Source organism: Salmo salar, chromosome ssa01 (assembly GCF_905237065.1).
Source record: "Salmo salar chromosome ssa01, Ssal_v3.1, whole genome shotgun sequence".
Classification (NCBI taxonomy): Eukaryota; Metazoa; Chordata; class Actinopteri; order Salmoniformes; family Salmonidae; genus Salmo; species Salmo salar.
Genome location: NC_059442.1, coordinates 155346553 through 155365680, shown reverse-complemented (window position 1 = coordinate 155365680; position 19128 = coordinate 155346553). Strand labels below are relative to the sequence as shown.

At 42.9% G+C, this 19128-nt stretch overlaps 1 protein-coding gene across 2 annotated transcripts in view; it reads left to right on the top strand.

The window, feature by feature from the left end:
* The first annotated feature begins 4201 nt into the window (after window positions 1-4201).
* The window catches only part of LOC106569531 (transportin-1), a 50226-nt gene continuing 35299 nt past the window's right edge, over window positions 4202-19128 (top strand). For both annotated transcript variants that reach the window (XR_006758437.1, XM_014140980.2), the window contains exons 1-5: window positions 4202-4386; window positions 4518-4631; window positions 5879-5954; window positions 8650-8799; window positions 9781-9887. Coding sequence is in view for 1 of the 2 variants with exons in the window: in XM_014140980.2 (XP_013996455.1) it covers window positions 4527-4631; window positions 5879-5954; window positions 8650-8799; window positions 9781-9887 (438 nt within the window). In the remaining variant the exon portion in view is untranslated. The remainder of the gene's footprint in view (window positions 4387-4517; window positions 4632-5878; window positions 5955-8649; window positions 8800-9780; window positions 9888-19128) is intronic.

The window sequence follows — 19128 nt, the reverse complement described above, 5'->3', positions numbered from 1 at the left end:
CCTCAAGCACTGTGATGCATTGCCTTAGACCACTGTGCCAATTGGGAGGCGTTACACCACGACAGCTCTCAAGGTACTACACGTCCAATTTGTTATTTCTCAAGTCTCAGTATAGTAGGCGAAGATGGTTTGCCAATTGCATGCTCCCTCTAAACTTGAGACATCTGTGGTATTATGTTGTGTGACAAAACGGCACATTTTATATATATACTCTATTCTGACATTGCTTGTTCTGTTATTTCTTAATGTCTTTCTTTTAACTTTTTGGATTATGTGTGTATTATTTTATATTGCTATTACTGCACTCTTAGAGCTAGAAACACAAGCGTTTCGCTGCACTGCGATAACATCTATACTGAGTATATAAAACTTTATGAACACCTATATATATATATATACAGTACCAGTAAAACGTTTGGACACACCTACTCATTCAAGGGTTTTTCTTTATTTTTAATATTTTCTACATTGTAGAATAGTAGTGAAGACATCAAAACTATGAAATAACACATATGGAATCATGTAGTAACCAAAAATGTGTTAACTTGTTATGGATAGGGGGCAGTATTTTCACAGGCGGATAAAAAACGTACCCGATTTAATCTGATTATTACTCCTGCCCAGAAACTAGAATATGCATATAATTATTAGCTTTGGATAGAAAACACTCCAAAGTTTCTAAAACTGTTTGAATGGTGTCTGTGAGTATAACATAACTCATTTGGCAGGCCAAAACCTGAGAAGATTCCATGCAGGAAGTGCCCTGTCTGACAATTTCTTGCCCTTCTTGATTATCTCTATCCAATACAGGGGATCTCTGCTGTTACGTGACACTTCCTACGGCTCCCATGGGCTCTCAGAAGGCGGCAAAAAGCTGAATCGTGGCTTTGCAAGCTCTGGCTGAAAAACATTAGCGTGTTTGGATAGTGGCCAGTCACAGTACTATGAAACTGAGGCGCGTGCACGAGTCGACTCCATTGTTTATTTTCTCTCTCTTTGAACGAAAACCACCACTCCCGGTCGGAATATTATCGCTTTTTTACGAGAAAAATGGCATAAAAATTGATTTTAAACAGCGGTTGACATGCTTCGAAGTACGGTAATGGAATATTTAGAATTTTTTTGTCACGAAATGCGTCGTGTGCGTGACCCTTATTTACACTTCGGATAGTGTCTTGAACGCACGAACAAAACGCCGCTATTTGGATATAACTATGGATTATTTTGAACCAAACCAACATTTGTTATTGAAGTAGCAGTCCTGGGAGTGCATTCTGACGAAGAACACCAAAGGTAATCAAACTTTTCTAATAGTAAATCGGAGTTTGGTGAAGGCTAAACTTGCTGGGTGTCTAAATAGCTAGCCCTGTGATGCCGGGCTATGTACTCAGAAAATTGCAAAATGTACTTTCACCGAAAAGCTATTTTAAAATCGGACACCTCGATTGCACAAAGGAGTTCTGTATCTATAATTCTTAAAATAATTGTTATGTTTTTTGTGAACGTTTATCGTGAGTAATTTAGTAAATTCACCGGAAGTGTTCGGTGGGAATGCTAGTTCTGAACGTCACATGCTAATGTAAATAGCTGTTTTTTGATATAAATATGAACTTGATTGAACAAAACGTGCATGTATTGTATAACATAATGTCCTAGGGTTGTCATCTGATGAAGATCATCAAAAAATGGGTGTCTGATTATTTCTGGCTGGGTACTCTGCTGACATAATCTAATGTTTTGCTTTCGCTGTAAAGCCTTTTTGAAATCGGACAGTGTGGTTAGATAAAGGCGAGTCTTGTCAACTCGGAGTTGTAAATCCAGCCTCTTTCTAGAGCTAAGACCTGAAGATCAATGACGTCATCATGATTCGACATTGTTTTTTTCAGAGTTCCCAGTTGTTTTGAAAGCACCATAAATCCAGAGAATGCCAGACTTTGATGACAAAATATACCCACGAAGGACCGCCGCGCCATCTTCCTGTTCAGGTGAGCACAGCACAACAAGGTGAGTCCAAAAATGTATTGTATGCTGCTGCATAAATTATGTAATATGCCAGGGAGATATGTATACTGTAGCTACGAAAGTAATACTAAGTGATGTTGTGTAGTAAGATGTTAGTAGCCCATGTGCCTCACCCTATTAATTTGGTCTATTTACCCCTCTTAATTTCGCCTACTGTTCTGACTTGGTGGTGCACACGTAGCCTATAACCTGTTTTAGAGAAATGTAATCATCAAATTTTGTAAGAGCTTTCATTGTCTGCTTATATGCCCCTTTATTTATCCTACGGTTCTGACTTGGTGTACAGGGAGAATACTGTAAGAATGGCCTATGTTCTGAATTCTGCCGTTGTACATTTCAAAAGTGCTGAACAAATAGTTATATTGACTACGTCTGTCCTAGCTCGCTCATTAATGTCTTAATCGAAATTACGGATTGCCTCTTATCCACTTGCCGTCCCCTTATGCCATAGTTTGTATATCTCAATTGTCATTAGAAACCACATTTGTTTAAGCAAGTCAGCCATATCTGCTATGTTTTTTAAAAGGCAGTAAATGAGGCTGAATGAAGTGTTTTGCTGCCAGACAAGGCTCCTCTGATAGCCAGGTGTAGCAGTGGTAAGATGTTGGGACAGCTTTATTTAGGCCCTAACAGTTTTCGGTGACCGTTATAGTGCAATGAATGTATTGTTTAGTGTTGTGTTGTGTAGTGGCTTTGCTGGCATGCATTCCACTTTTAGTTTTTTTTTTGCCCCACCAAGATTTACATGCTAAAATCGCCATTGGCAGTAGCAAGAATCAGGGCAGTCAAGCAGGTCTACTATGTGGAGACAGTGAGATAAGGAAGATATGGTAGTGGATGCCTCGAAGTCTGCTGAGAATGTAGTTCAGCAGCTGAGAGATCCTGAAACTCTGATTGTGAAGAAGGTAGATTTTGTTGCTTTTATTGTGCAGGTGATAAACTATACTGGCCAAACTAACAAGAAGTCAGAGAAACTGGACATTATTGTGAATGCGCCTAAAAGGTACTTGGATCTACAGGACCTCACGGCCAAGGCATTGCAGGAAATTCTGTATGAAGATTTCGCCCCTCCCTGGCCCCTGAGCCTGTGTAGGGATGTGATTTGGACTGGACTGTGACTGAAGGAGTGGGATGGGGTTTGATGTAACATACACTACATGACCAAAAGTATGTGGATACCTGCTCGTCGAACATCTCATTCCAAAATTATGGGCATTAATATGGAGTTGGTCTCCCCTTTGCTGCTATAACAGCCTCCACTCTTCTGGGAAGGCTTTCCGCTGTTGAAACATTGCTGCGGGGACTTGCTTCCATTCAGCCACAAGAGCATTAGTGAGGTCGGGCACTGATGTTGGGTGATTGGGCCTGGCTCGCAGTCGGCATTCCAATTAATCCCAAAGGTGTTCGATGGGGTTAAGGTCAGGGCTCTGTGCAGGCCAGTCAAATTCTTCCATACCGATCTCGACAAATCATTTCTGTATGGACCTTGCTTTGTGCACGGGGGCATTGTCATGCTGAAACAGGAAAGGGCCTTCCCAAACTGTTGCCGCAAAGATGGAAGCACAGAATTGTTGAATGTCATTGTATGCTTTAGCATTAAGCTATCCCTTCACTGGAACTAAGGGGCCTAGCCCAAACCATGAAAAACAGCCTCAGACCATTATTCCTCCTCCACCAAACTTTACAGTTGGCACTATGCATTGGGGCTGGTAGGTGTTCTCCTGGCAACTGCCAAACCCAGATTTGTCCGTCGGACTGCCAGATGGTGAAGCGTGATTCGTCACTCCAGAGAACACCTTTCCACTGATCCAGAGTTAAATGTCTGAGCTTTACATCACTCCAGCCGATGCTTGGCATTGCGCATGGTGATCTTAGGCTTGTGTGCGGCTGCTCGGCCATCGAAACCCATTTCATGAAGCTCCAGATGAATAGTTATTTTGCTGACGTTGCTTCCAGAGGCAGTTTGTAACTCGGTAGTGAGAGTTGCAACTAAGGACAGACAATTTTTACAATTGTTTTGGGGTTTTGTGATGTAGTTTTCCCCCTTTTCTGCAATGGATTTTTTGTTGTTGTTGTAGTACAATAGGTGGCGACATGCACATTAAATGTGTGCGAACACAGGAGAAGAAGAAGAAGAAGAAGAAGAAGAAGAAGAAGAAGGACCTGAGTGGAATAGAGTGGAATGAACTTGACGTGCACTAGGACCTTGCAGACGTCACAGCACAGTTGGGTCTTGTAAATGCGCCATGAATCCGTATGAGTAGCTTGTTGTAAAAACGGAATGTCTCTGTGCTGACAGGCCCAAGTCTAACGTTATAAATTCAACACAGTAGCATTTGAGGAAGAAAGACAACGATATATCGGGTAGGTGAAACAATAATATATGCAATTTACACTGCTTAGCAAATCTAATGGCGACTCTTCAACTGGGAAGAGGAAAACGTTAATTTACAGTGTGTGTTGACAATTGCATTATCCGTTTCATCTCATTGCAGCAAACCAAGATGGAGTGCGAGTGGAAACCAGATGAGCAAGGACTTCAGCAAATTCTACAGCTTTTGAAAGAGTCCCAGTCTCCCGATACGTCCACTCAAAGATCCGTCCAGCAAGTATCCTTCGCTCTCGGCTTAATGTAAAAGTGGTAGATTTGAGGTGTTTCTGTGGTAGCTTTTCGGTTAGCTTGGCTAACATTACTACAATATAGTTAGCCAGCTAGCTACTTACTGTACAATGTCACAAATATGACCAAAGTACATTGAATCAGTTACAGTATGATGGAAATGTCATAAGTGACAGCTGTTGCATGACACCACAATCTTTACCGAATCCATAAATAATTTCAACAAATGTATTCCCTATGACAGTTTCGTATAATCTAAAATCCTTTGATTTCCTAGTAGTGTTTTGAAATAATGTCATAGCGGGTACAGTGTAACTAGCTTGCTGGGGGTGTTACTGACCCTTGGGGGCTTAAATGCAACAAAGAAACTGCAAGCCCTGTGTTTAGAGAGTCACCCCAGCCCCTGTCGGCCCCAGTCGGGTTTCCATTCTCTCCCGTTATACAATGTGATGTTAAAAAGAAAGCTCAAAACAACGTTGTCATTTTGTTGGAAACTTTTGTCTTGACATCTTGTTTAACCTGAGTGTAGGAAGGTGACTTTGTAGCCAGCCACACGCGCTTGTGATCGGATAATAAATCCGATCCACATTGTCATCACCGCAGGTGTTACAGTATCAAGGCACAATCAAATCATGAATGTTGGTGTGCATTGAAGACCTTGTTCGTTGTTGTTTTGTTATAACGTCTTTATAGTCAACCTACCATGTGTAGTGTTTGAGTGATGCAATATTGTCCATGTATGTCATACAGATTAGAGTTCTGTCTGTCTGGTCAAGGCTTAGCACCACTAGTCAATGTTGTTGAAATACCAAGTGCTTCTATTTGGGTATGTGTGCAAACTGCACAGCATCAGCCTGTTGGGCACCCTATGATAACTGTGACTGATTTCTGATAATCAGTTATTCATGGTGTCCATTGATGGTCTCTAAAAAAACAATTTTATTAAAAAGCATGAGCGGGCGCACACCCCCAAAAAGTTGGTAGAGGTGCTGACTAACGGCGAGTAAACTGTATGCTGTAAGAATAGAGTCACACTCTGTATACAAGCTCCCAGTAATTTATTGGGTAAATCAGCAACGTTTCGGCATCACTGTGCCGTCTTCATGTGGCAAGTGTTTGCAGGCCGTTTAACACTAATGGCTGGTCAACATCGACCTTTATACAGCACACACACATGTCTACTCCTATGGTTTTGCACCCAATGTAGAATTGCACCTTAACCAATGTCCTCTTCAGAGATTGGAACAGCTCAACCAATACCCAGACTTCAACAACTACTTGATATTCGTGCTGACGAAGTTGAAATCAGAAGGTAGGACATTTACCACTCCACCCTCATTCTCCATGTCATATTTACACCAATGCCCTGAAGCTATGTTTAATTTCTTTCAATGCATATTAGTACACAGCACTACTGCAGGTTACAGTATGGCCACTGGCAGTCAGACAGGCTAATCACGTCCACTAGCCAGCTCTCTCTGGGGGTGAGGTTACACACAGGCTGACTTTCAGACCATCTAAAACAGGGGCAACGTGGCTGTCTGTTCTAGGAGTGGAGAACCCTGGCGACGAACCCCACAGCCGGTGTCTGCTGTCTTGTCACTGATGATATGGCACCACACCGCACCACGAGAATATGGGTCACTCTAATTTTAAAGTCTTATGCCTGGCGGGGAGACACTCAAATCCTGACCTGCCTGACAGCCTGTTACTGTACACTAGCAGTAGATGACCCAATGGTTTGGGCTGATGAGCCATTGCCTTTTAGGAAGGCATTTGTTACACCGCTCTGGGTCAAGAGAGGAGCAGCGAAAATGGAATTTGAGTGTAATTTCAATCAGAACAGAGGGAGACATTGGATCAGACAGCCATGCACATGAAGGAGAATTATCAGACAGTAAGATATCACTGGGTGATGCTCATTGATTAGCCTGAAGGAAACTATCCCTCACTACATAACACAATCATTTGCTGATTTGACCTTTGACCAAACGGAAACACTGTACGTTTAAATGCACAGTAATTATTATACCGATTATGACACTAGGCAGATTATGAAATAGTCATGTAAACACCTTCCTCTGCTTATCGTAATTGTCTTAAGGTCAAAATCAAAGTAAGCATACGCTGATTAAAACACCAGATTTAAAACACCAGATTTTCTGCACTATCTTTAACATTATTAGTACATGTAAACACCTTAATCTGCGTTCCAGCGACGTATTTGATCTGTGCATGTGCTAGCAGCAGCCAAACGAGCCTCCCTCTAGCGCCAGTGAAGTGAGTTCGGAACATCTGAATGAATGCGTCTGAGAAGTACTTGTCACATACAAACGTTATATGTCCGTGCTCAAAATCAAATATGCTTCCCAAAAATACATTTGTTGCTGTAGTAGAAAATTCATTTTGATTGGTGACTTTCTGCATTTATCAGAGTGCCATCAGGTAGCCTGATTTCAGATGGGTCCATGTAAACAGGATTATTAGGGAAATCATTCTTCTTGCAAAGCATGCAAAATGTTTTATTCAAATTATTATATTAATCTGACTGTCCACAATAATTATGTTATTGTGTGCATGTAACCATACTCAATGACTCTGAGGCCATGACTTTGATTGTAGGCCTGGCACTACACAGCTGATTTCAAATCATCAAAGCTTGATGATGAGTTGGTTATTTGAATCAGCTGTGTAGTGCTAAGGAAAAAACTGAACGTGCACCCAGGGGGGCCCAGGACCGAGTATGGGGAAACTCTGAAATAGAGCAATGTTTTGTAAGGGGAATGTTTCAATTTTCTTCAGCTTTGATTCAGAGAAGTCAGTGAAAGCAATAATTTGCCATTGGCTGATTTGCTGTTGCTATCCAGCTTTGCTAATGCCTTCTCAGCCTTCTGCTATGAGGTCACACTCCTACTTTTTCCTTAGCATCAACAGGAACCTAGCTACATGCTTCTCTTATTTTGGTTTAGCTGGCTGAGTGCCTCATACTGGGTAGACGGTATGGGAGTTTGTATGTTTTGGTTTTCTAGTAGTGTTGCAATATGACACATGGCTATACAGCAACCCCTTTCTCACTTTAGTAGTTTAACCTGTTTGTCTCTAATGTACTTAATAGTGTTTTCAAGTAGAGGTCTGCGCAGGACTGATTTCTTCATCCCGCTCCCGCCTGCAACTGCTGCTTTTCACACTGCACCTTGCCTGCACATTCTGTCCGATTCCAACCCACTCTAACGCAGTCTCGCAATGTTTATTTTAGGAGTATGTGACCCAGCCCACTTGCCAGCCATGGTCCCAGAAATGTTGCACCTTATAGGCAATATGAAATGTGCAAAAATAGGTTAAATGATCAGAGATTCTCACGTGCCCATTTCATATTAGGCTATATCAGCCAATATGTTAGATGTAGTTTGAAGAGTGCAGAGTTGGAGAGACTTTCTCTTGAGCTATTTTTAGAGCCTACCTTGTAGGAGTGGGAAGATTTTCAGACTGAGAAATATGGGTGATCAATATTTATTTCTAGGCAATGTAAACTATAGCCTAATCATATTTAGGAAGTACATTTTATTGGATAGGTAACTGCCCCGTGCTTCTCCTCCCATGTATAGGCTATAGCCTACTCTATTAAATTGAGACCACACGCACACCTGATCTCGCAGGTATGGCTACTGAACTTAAAGCAGCAAGAATCATAATGATCTGCTTCGGAATGATCTGTGTCGTCCCGCAGGTCCCGCGGGCCCTCTATTCAAGCTCCCCTCTATGTATACGCTATTCAAAAACATGTAGAAGGTAGGCCAAGTTGCGGTAGATAATTCTATTAAAACTCAATTTTGGAGACAAATTGGAATTCGGTGTGAATTGGGAAAACTCTTCATTGGATGTTTAGGCCTAATTCTGTTACGCATTTCAGTTTAGAGTAATCATTGACTTAATTGAAATGGAATTGAGCCCTAAAATCTACCACCCATTTCTCATTGTCCCCCCCCCCAATCTCTCGCTCTCTCCAGATGAGGCGACCCGCTCTCTTAGTGGTCTGATCCTAAAGAACAATGTGAAGGCCCACTACCAGAACTTCCCCAATGGAGTGTCTGACTTCATTAAGAGCGAGTGTCTACAGAACATTGGGGACTCCTCGCCCCTCATCCGGGCCACTGCGGGTAAGTGAAGTAGCCTGCATTTGTAACAGAGTATGTTCTCTTCATTGAATTACAGTGCACTCCTCTTCTAGTGATCACATCCGCGCTGGATAATTTGATCATGATAACCACATTCAGTAAGCAGAGTGTACTGTATATCTTGTTGAATAAGTCATACGGGGTCAGATGTAGCTTGGTTCCAGATCTGTTTGTGCTGTATCCTACTAGTGTATGTTTGGCATGACAATAGGAGTGGGCAACACAGCAGAAACAGATCTGTGACGCGGCTAGGTCAAGAGGCAGACTAGATCAGATCAAGACAGTCTTGGTTGTTTAAATTCTACATGGTTTGCTCCTTCAATGATGCATAACAAAATCCCTTTTTCACAAGCACTTAATAATGTGATGATATCATGTTTGTATGGCTTGCCCACCTTTGATCAGGTTAGTTGAACAGGAAATGAATTGCAATGCATTTTAATTGCATTAATTTCGTGTCAGTCATGTCAGTAGTTTAATTGCTGTCCATCAGGCTTTAGCGTGGGGTTCATTTTAGACCGTACCCTAGCATGACATATTCTGGTTATTTTTCTCCACCTTCGTAATTGACCTGAAACCTTGTTAGTCATTCTCGCTAGTGTCTGGCTGCATGTTTTTTTCTGAAGCTTTTGATTGGCCAGCTGGCCTGTTGAGAGAGCCAATGGGGTTTGCATGGTGTCCTTATCAGAGGCAGCAGACGATGCCAGGGCTCTGTTGCCACAGTTACCAAACATCTGACAGGAACGAACAGGAGTGTGTGAATCACCTGTTATAAACTGACTCAGTGCAGGATATTGGCTCTGTCAGTCCTGATGATGACACAGTGGAGTTCATTGGAAATCCTCAAACGGAGTAATGGTTTCCAAGCCAAGCTTGGAGATTTGTTATAAGGAAGGATTGATTGGTTGTAGAATTACTTCGAGGAGACCCGTCTCATCTCTCACTCTCTCTCTCCTGTCCTAGGTATCCTCATCACCACCATCGCCTCCAAAGGGGAGCTGCAGAACTGGCCCGAGCTGCTGCCCAAACTCTGCCTCCTGCTGGACTCTGAGGACTACAACACCTGTGAGGTGAGGAATTAGACAAGACTAAGACAGGAGCTGCTGTGTCTGAGCTCAGCTATACATCTATACTCTGTACAGCTATACTTTATACATCTATACTCTCTATCCCTCAAACGCAACTCTGGACCTCGAAGCCTGTTCCACTGCATTTTTAAATTGTTCCCCTATAATCAGGGACTGATTTAGACATCGGACACCAGGTGTGTGCAATGAATTATCAGGTAGAACAGAACCAGCAGGCTCCAGACCTTGTCGGATAAACGTTGAGTATCCCTACTCTATATACATCTATACTCTATATACAGCTATACTCTCTAATATATATAGCTACAGTGCATTCGGAAAGTATTCAGACCCCTTGACTTTTTCCAAATTTTGTTACGTTATAGCCTTATTCTAAAATTCAGAATTGTTTTTTCCCCTCATCAATCTACACACAATACCCCATAATGACAAAGCAAAAACAGGTTTTTAGAAATATCACGTTGACATAACCTTTCAGACACTTTACTCAGTACTTTGTTGAAGCACCTTTGGCATCGATTACAGCCTTGAGTCTTCTTGGGTATGACGCTACAAGCTAAGCACACCTGTGTTTGGGGAGTTTCTCCCATTCTTCTCTGCAGATCCTCTCAAGCTCTGTCGGGTTGGATGGGGAGTCGCTGCACAGTTATTTTCAGATCTCCAGAGATGTTCGATTGGGTTCTGGCTGGGCCACTCAAGGACATTGAGACTTGTCTTGAAGCCATTCCTGCATTGTCTTGGCTGTGTAATTGGGGTCCTTGTCATGTTGGAAGGTGAACCTTTGCCCCAGTCTGAGGTTCTGAGCGCTCTGGAGCAGGTTTTCATCAAGGTTCTCTCTGTACTTTGCTCCGTTCATCTTCCCCTTGCTGAAAAACATCTCCACAGCATGATGCTGCCACCACCATGCTTCACCGTAGGGATGTTGCCTGGTTTTCTCTAGATGTGACGCTTGGCATTCGGGCCAAAGAGTTCCATCTTGGTTTCATCAGACCAGAGAACCTTGTTTCTGAGAGTCCTTAAGGTGCAAACTCCAAGCAGGCTGTCATGTGCCTTTTACTGAGGAGTGGCTTCTGTCTGGCAACTCTACCATAAAGGCCTGATTGGTGGTGTGCTGCAGAGATGGTTGTCCTTCTGGAAGGTTCTCCCATCTCAACAGAGGAATTCTGGAGCTATGTCAGAGTAACCTTCGGGTTCTTGGTCACCTACCTGACCGAGGCCCTTCTCCCCTGATTGCTCAGTTTGGCCGGGTGGCCAGCTCTAGGAAGTCTTGGTGGTTCCAAACTTCTTCCATGTAAGAATGATGGAGGCCACTGTGTTCTTGGGGACCTTCAATGCTGCAGACATTTTTTGGTACCCTTCCCCAGATCTGTGCCTCGACACAACCCTGTCTCTGAGCTCTACGGACAATTCCTTCGACCTCCTGGCATGGTTATTGCTCTAACGTGCACTGTCAACTGTTGTCCCTTATATAGACAGGTGTGTGCCTTTCCAAATCATGTCCAATCAATAGAATTTACCACAGATGTACTCCAAGTTGTTGAAACTTCTCAAGAATGATCAACAGAAACAGAATGCACCAGTTTAATTTCGAGTCGTATAGCAAAGGGTCTGAATGCTTATGTAAAAAAAGGTATCTGTTTTTTATTTTTAATACATTTATAAAAATGTCAAAAAAGCTATTTTCGCTTTGACATTATTGGGTATTGTGTTTAGATTGAGTATTCTTTAAAATATATATATTTTAGAATAAGGATTCCCGTTAGCCGGTAAATGCCGGCTTTTGTCCCCCCCCCCCAAAAAAATGAAAAGGTGATTTTTAAACAATTGTTCAAAGGCAAATTGTCTGGGAGGAAGAAAAAATCCATAGCAAAATAAAGCTTTTTGTTCGTTGATGGAAATTCCAATCGATGTGCTCCAACTTCAAAGGCAAATATAGGCTACTTCATAGGTTAATAAATCCTCTAGCTGCTTGGAAATTAGTGTTGTGTGTGTTTCTCTTTTCACTCATGCAAAATACGTGTTCTTCATTAGGGACCTTAGCTAAGTGTATCCCGACTGGCCAAACTTGGAAGATTGTGTTGATTATTCCAGTTTCCAGTGTACCTGCCGAGAGGGGATTCTTTCTCCAAAACGTGAAGACGGCCTCAAGTTCACCCTTGAGTAAAAAGTAAGGAGGCTGATTCGCATCGCAAGCTGCTTCAACGATTTGGACAGTTTTAACTTCCCAGCGGCTCAGTTTGAGCAGGTCAAGGTCCAAGTAAATTAGAGGCAAATTATTGTGTTCGTCAGGCCCAATCCCAGCAGTTCTGCTGCCGCCCAAGGCAAGATCAACATACACTATATGTACAAAAGTATGTCGACACCCTTTCAATTTATGTACCATATTTCAGCCCTGCTAGAGGTGTCCCGGTCAACTGTAAGTGCTGTTATTGTGAAGTGGAAACGTCTAGGAGCAAAAACGGCTCAGTCACGAAGTGGTAGGCCACACAAGCTCACAGAACGGGGCCACCGAGTGCTGAAGTGCGTAGCGCTTAAAAATCATCTGTCCACGGTTGCAACACTCACTACCGAGTTCCAAACATGCCACTGGAAGCAACGTCAGCACAAGAACTGTTCGTCGGGAGCTTCATGAAATGGGTTTCCGTGGCCGAGCAGCCGCACACAAGCCTACGATTATCATGCGCAATGCCAAGCATCGGCTGGAGTGGTGTAGAGCTTGCCACCATTGGACTCTGGATCAGTGGAAACGCATTCTCTGGAGTGATGAATCACGCTTCACCATCTGGCAGTCCGACAAACTAATCTGCGTTTGGCTGATGCCAGGTGAACCCTACCTGCCCTAATGCATAGTGCCAACTGTAAAGTTTGGTGGAGGAGGAATAATGGTCTGGGGCTGTTTTCCATGGTTCGGGCTAGGCCCCTTAGTTCCAGTAAAGGGAAATCTTAACCCTACAGCATACAATGACATTGTAGAGAATTCTGTGGTCGAGATCGGTGTGGAAGAACTTGACTGGCCTGCACAGAGCCCGACCTTAACCCCATCGAACACCTTTGGGATTAATTGGAACGCCGACTGCGAGCCAGGCCTAATAGCCAAACATCAGTGGCCGACCTCACTTGTGGCTGAATGGAAGCAACTACCCGCAGCAATGTTCCAACATCTAGTGGAAAGCCTTCCCAGAAGAGTGGAGGCTGTTATAGCGGCAAAGGGGGACCAACTCCATATTAATACCCATGATTTTGGAATGAGATGTTCGATGAGTAGGTGTCAGATATACTTTTGGTCATGTAGTGTATGCCGCGACTGTGTCATGTATAAAGGTTTGGAATGGATTGCTACAGTAATGATGTGTATCGTGCGTTTAAGTTGAGCTTATTCAGTAGCACTTGGAAACAAAACATCGTTGCCAACTTTTCATTTCGGAGCATTACAGTGTTGCCATCACCAGGCAGCCAACTGCCTATAGTAGGAAACAGAGTTATCAATAAGCCACGTATATCACACATGACACAACCCCATGATAGTTCAAATTACAATAAACATAACATATATTAATGTCATCCAGTAGAACTGTGCTTTCATAAATGCATGGCGCATGCCTCATTTCACAGGATCATTGTAAAATACGCTTTTTAGCAAGGAACCAGCCTTAACTAATTTCTTTTATTTACATATTTAGTTATATCATTTCTTAATTTTGTGGCTGCCTAGAGTGTCCTCGTTCCTCTGCTGTGGTGCTGAATCGCAGCGGGAATGTGGAGTGTGGCGGGCCTGCTCGGTCATGGCTAGAAGGGATCCAGCTTTTATTAAATTAACGTATGTAGCACTCTGATGTAGCACTCCACTCTCCTTGGTAAAATAGCCCTTACACAGCCTGGAGGTGTATTGGGTCATTGTCCTGTTGAAAAACAAATGACAGTCCCACTAAGCCAAAACCAGAATGCTGTGGTAGCCATGCTGGTTAAGTGTGCCTTGAATTCTAAATAAATCACTGACAGTGTCACCAGGAAAGCACCCCCACACCATAGCACCACCACCTCCATGCTTTACGGTGGGAAATACACATGCGGAGATCATCCGTTCACCCACACCACGTCTCAAAGACACGGCGGTTGGAACCAAAAATCTCCAATTTGGACTCTAGACCAAAGGACACATTTCCACCAGTCCAATGTCCATTGCTCATGTTTCTTGGCCCAAGCAAGTCTCTTCTTGGTGTCCTTTAGTAGTGGTTTCTTTGCAGCAATTCGACCATGAAGGCCTTATTCACGCAGTCTCCTCTGAACAGTTGATGTTGAGATATGTCTGTTACTTGAACTCTGAAGCATGTGTTTGGCCTGTAATTTCTGAGGGTGGTAACTCTAATGAACATATACTCTGCAGCAGAGGTAACTCTGGGTCTTCCATGCCTGTGGCAGGAGAGCCAATTTCAACATATCGCTTGATGGTTTTTGCGACTGCACTTGAAGAAACTTTTTAAAGTTCTTGAAATTTCCCGTATTGACTGACCTTCATGTCTTGAAGTAATGATTGACAGTCATTTCTCTTTGCTTATTTGAGCTGTTCTTGCCATAATATGGATTTAGCCCTATTTGGTAAAAGACCATCTTCTGTATACCCCCCTAGCTTGTCACAACACAAGTGATTTGCTCATCCATTAAGAAGGAAAGAAATTCTACAAATTCACTTTTAAGAAGGCACACCTGTTAATTGAAATGCATTCCAGGGGACTACCTCATGAAGCTGGTTGAGAGAATGCCAAGAGTGTGCAAAGCTGTCATCAAGGCAAAGGGTGGCTATTTGAAGAATCTCAAATATAAAATGTATTTTGATTTGTTTAACACTTGGTTACTACATAATTCAATGTGTTATTCTACAATGTGGAAACAAGTTAAAATAAAGAAAAACTGTTGCATGAGTAGGTGTTAAAACTTTTGACCGATAGTGTATTACTCGTAAGAAGTAATGTGGTATATTGTTAGCTATAGGATTCATAGTTATTTTGCGTTTTCATTTACCAGCTATGAAACAAACGGCAGAAATCTTTAAACGGCTACTGCAGAATTTATTTGACTATAAATGTGATCATACTTGCGAGTGAAATGCTCACACTTTGGAGACCTGACCACCTTACAACGTGGCTGGTGAAATAGACATTTTACCCACCAATGCCAGAATCTACCTGCATTTGGCAGTTTGGGTGTTCCTTTTAGGCCTTGATCCCTTTTAGCCGGCCCTGGTGTTCTTAGACAGCCATGTTTTTTTAGGCCTAATTAAAATGTTAATGCCTATGCTAAGTTAAATTAGAGAGACCTAGATTGTATTTGAAACAGCTGTGTTTAGATATTTTATTATACTGAACAAAAATATAAATGTAACATGTAAAGTGTTGGTCCCATGTTTCATGAGCTGAAGTAAAGTTTTGATGGAGCGTGCAATTGGCATGGTGACTGCTGGAATGTCAACCAGAGCTGTTGCCAGATAATTGAATGTTCATTTCTCTACCATAAGCCGCTTCAACATCGTTTTAGAGAATTTAGCAGTAGGTTCAACTGGCCTCACAACCGCAGACCACTTGTAACCACACCAGCCCAGGACCTCCACATCTGGCTTCTTCACCTGCGGGATCATTTTCAAACCAGCGCCTCGGACTGCTGATGAAATCGCTCATAGATTAACCATCTCAGAGAAGCTAATCTGTGTGCTCGTTGTCCTCACCAGGGTCTTGACTTGACCGCAGTTCGGCTACGTAATGGTCTTCAGTCTGCAAATTCTCACCTTCGATGGCCGCTGGCACGCTGGAGAAGTGTGCTCTTCACGGAGGAATTTATTTAAATTGACTGATTTCCTTATGAACTGTGACTCAGTAAGATCTTAAGTTGTTGTGTTTTTTATTTTTGTTCATACAAATACTTCTTACACATTTTGTTACCTTACAGCCTTACTCTAAAATTAATTGATTACATTTTTACCCTCAATCTACACACAATACCCCATAACGACAAAGCGAAAACAAGTTCAGGCATTTTTGTACATTTATTTAAAAAACGGATACCTACTTTACATAAGTATTCAGACCTTTTGCTGTGCTACTAGAAATTGAGCACAGGTGGATCCTGTTTCCAGTGATTATCCTTGAAATGTTTCTACAACTTGATTGGAGTCCACCTGTAGGAAATTTGATTGATTGGACATGATTTGGAAAAGCACAAACCAAGCCAGGAGGTCAAAGGAATTGTCCGGAGAGCTCCAAGACAGGATTGTGTCGAGGCACATATCTGGGGAAGGGTACCAAAACATATCTGCAGCATTGAAGGTCCCCAAGAACACAGTGGCCTTCATCATTCTTAAATGGGAGAAGTTTGGAACCACCAAGACGCTTCCTAAAGCTGGCCGCCCGGCCAAACTGAGCAATCAGGGGAGAAGGGCCTTGGTCAGAGAGGTGACCAAGAAGCTGATAGCCATTCTGACATAGCTCCAGAGTTCCTCTGTGGAAATGGGAGAACCTTCCAGAAGGAGAACCATCTGCAGCACTCCACCAATCAGGCCTTTATGTTGGAGTTGCCAGACAGAAGCCACTTCTCAGTAAAGGGCACATGACCGCCTGCTTGGAGTTTGCCAAAAGGCACCTAAAGACTCTCAGACCACGAGAAACAAGATTTTCTAAACTCTTCGGCCTGAAAGCCAAGCGTCACTTCTGGAAGAAACCTAACACCATCCCTAAGGTGAAGCATGGTAGTGGCAGCATCATGCTGTGGGGATGTTTTTCAGCGACAGGAACTGGGAGACTAGTCAGGATCGAGGGAAAGATGAACGGAGCAAAGTACAAAGAGATCCTTGATGAAAACCTGCTCCAGAATGCTCAGGACCTCAGACTGGGGTGAAGGTTCACCTTCCAACAGGACAACAACACTAAGCACACAGTCAAGACAACGCAGGAGTGGCTTCGGGACAAGTCTCGGAATGTCCTTGATTGGCCCAGCCAGAGCCTGGACTTGAACACCGATCGAACATCTCTTGAGAGACCTGAAACTAGCTGTGTAACAACGCTCCCCATCCAACCCGACAGAGCTTGAGAGGATCTGCAGAAAAGAATGGGAGGCACTCGCCAAATACAAGCTTGTAGTGCCAAGTTTGTAGCGTCATACCGAAGAAGACACGAGGCTGTAATCGCTGCCAAAGGTGCTTCAACAAAGTACTGTGTAAAGGATCTGAAAACTTATGTAAATGTGATATTTCAGTGTATTTCTTTTTTTTTTTATAAATTTGCAATCATTTCCAAGAGTCTATTTTTGCTTTGTCATTATGGGGTATTGTGTGTAGATTGAGGGGAGAAACTATTTAATCAATTTTAGAAAAAGGCTGTAACAAAATGTGTAAAAAGTCAAGGTGTCTGAATACTTTCCGAATGCGCTGTGTGTGTATATACATAAACCAGTGAACATCATCTGACCTTGTTTCCTGACTGGCTCACACCATTTCCCAGAATACTGGCTTTCGTAACGAGCAAGACAACGCATCATCAGAGTGGTGTTCTTTTTTAGGGGAATATTCTTAGCACTTAGTGATAACTCAGTGTTGGGTGGTTGCCCTGCTATTAGCAGTACTAACATAACACAGACTCCTCTCAATAATTTTTAGATGTCTCTCCTAGTTGACACAGCACATCTGTGCTTCATCCATCAGTCAGATTTGTGATCTTAATCAATTCGGTTGATGTGTCATGATGCCATGTTGGATGGACATTTTTAGGACCAAGTCTTACTCTTTCTGCTCTTGGTTGGTCAGCCAGCCCTCTCTCAGCCCTGTTTCTACACCACGGTGGCCCAATTCTGGTCCTGGAGGGCCGAAACACTTCTGTTTTTTGTTTCCACCTGTTAGTTAATTACACTCACCTGGAGTCCAAGGTTTGAGTTAGTCCCTTATTACAAGGCGAGGATGAAAACCAGAAGTGTTTCTGCCCTCCAGGACCGGAATTGGGCAGTCCTGCTCTAAACTGACAAGCCTGGAGTTATGGGTGTGTCCTAACCGAGTTATAGCCCTCTCTCTGTAGAACAGAACACACCAGGGACATCCATCATGTGGCCCTGCTGAACATGTGTGTTGCACTCATAGATATTCAAGTCTGGTAAAGGGTGTGCATGTGGCTGGTGTGGAGGGGGTAAGAAATCTCCATGAAGGAATAAATGGAGTGTGTTTGCATGGAGGATACCCTATTTAAATCATACATTTGATGGGAGTGTCATACTTTGCATGAAGCCTGACGCTGCATGCTGCTCATGCAGAGTTGCATCTTCGGTAAACGCTCCCTTGTAACAGCTCCTAAAATAGCCATCCCAGAATTCTTTGGGTTGGCCCCTGACGACTTGCCAGCAGCACTAAATATGAAGCCGCACCACAAATGAGCTGATTGATGGTGACACACGCATACAATTCTTCTGCACATACACACGGGACAGCAGTAGAGCTGGGACGATAAACTGAAAATGACCTACACCGGCATTCATTTTCTATGATTTTGCTACCCAACGCTCCTGTAGATTGTTCTAAAACCATTATTTGGTCAACAGTAATAGCCTATGCGTTATGTTGATTCCTGCTATAAAAGTATCAGCCTGTCCTCGTTTCGCTGTCGGCTGCTGTGTGAGCGAGCCACTCTCACTCCCTCTCCCCACTGTGAGCATGGAGGAGGGGGAGATGCATTCTGACAAGCATATGACCGTTCCCTGAAATGCAATTGCGGGAAAAATACACTTTTACAAAGCAATTACTGTTAGGCTTGGGCAGTATCCAGATTTTCATATTGTTGTACTGTCCTCTCATACCAGGATTTCGCTAGTAGGAAGAGCAGAGAAAAAATGGCATCTGTACAGAACTCATCCAGAGCTCTTACTCCTGGCAGAAAGCCATTATTAGATATCTGATGGCAAACATTTAGTAGTGAATTGCATAAAAGTGTAACTTCATCTCCTCGTGCGCCGCACACCAGAGACTCGCCGATAGATATAGAACGCTATGGACTCACCAGCTCGCTTTCTTCCGTTGTGCTATTTACAAACAGACATGTGACTGGCTCAACTGTTCTGGGGAACTACGGTAAGCTTCGTCATTTAAAATGTGACGGGTAAATTGCAGAACGCAAGTTGACTGCAGAAGTTGCACAAGGTGACTTAAAGTATCTACAAATATTACAATTTATAGAAAAACTTCTAATAAATAATT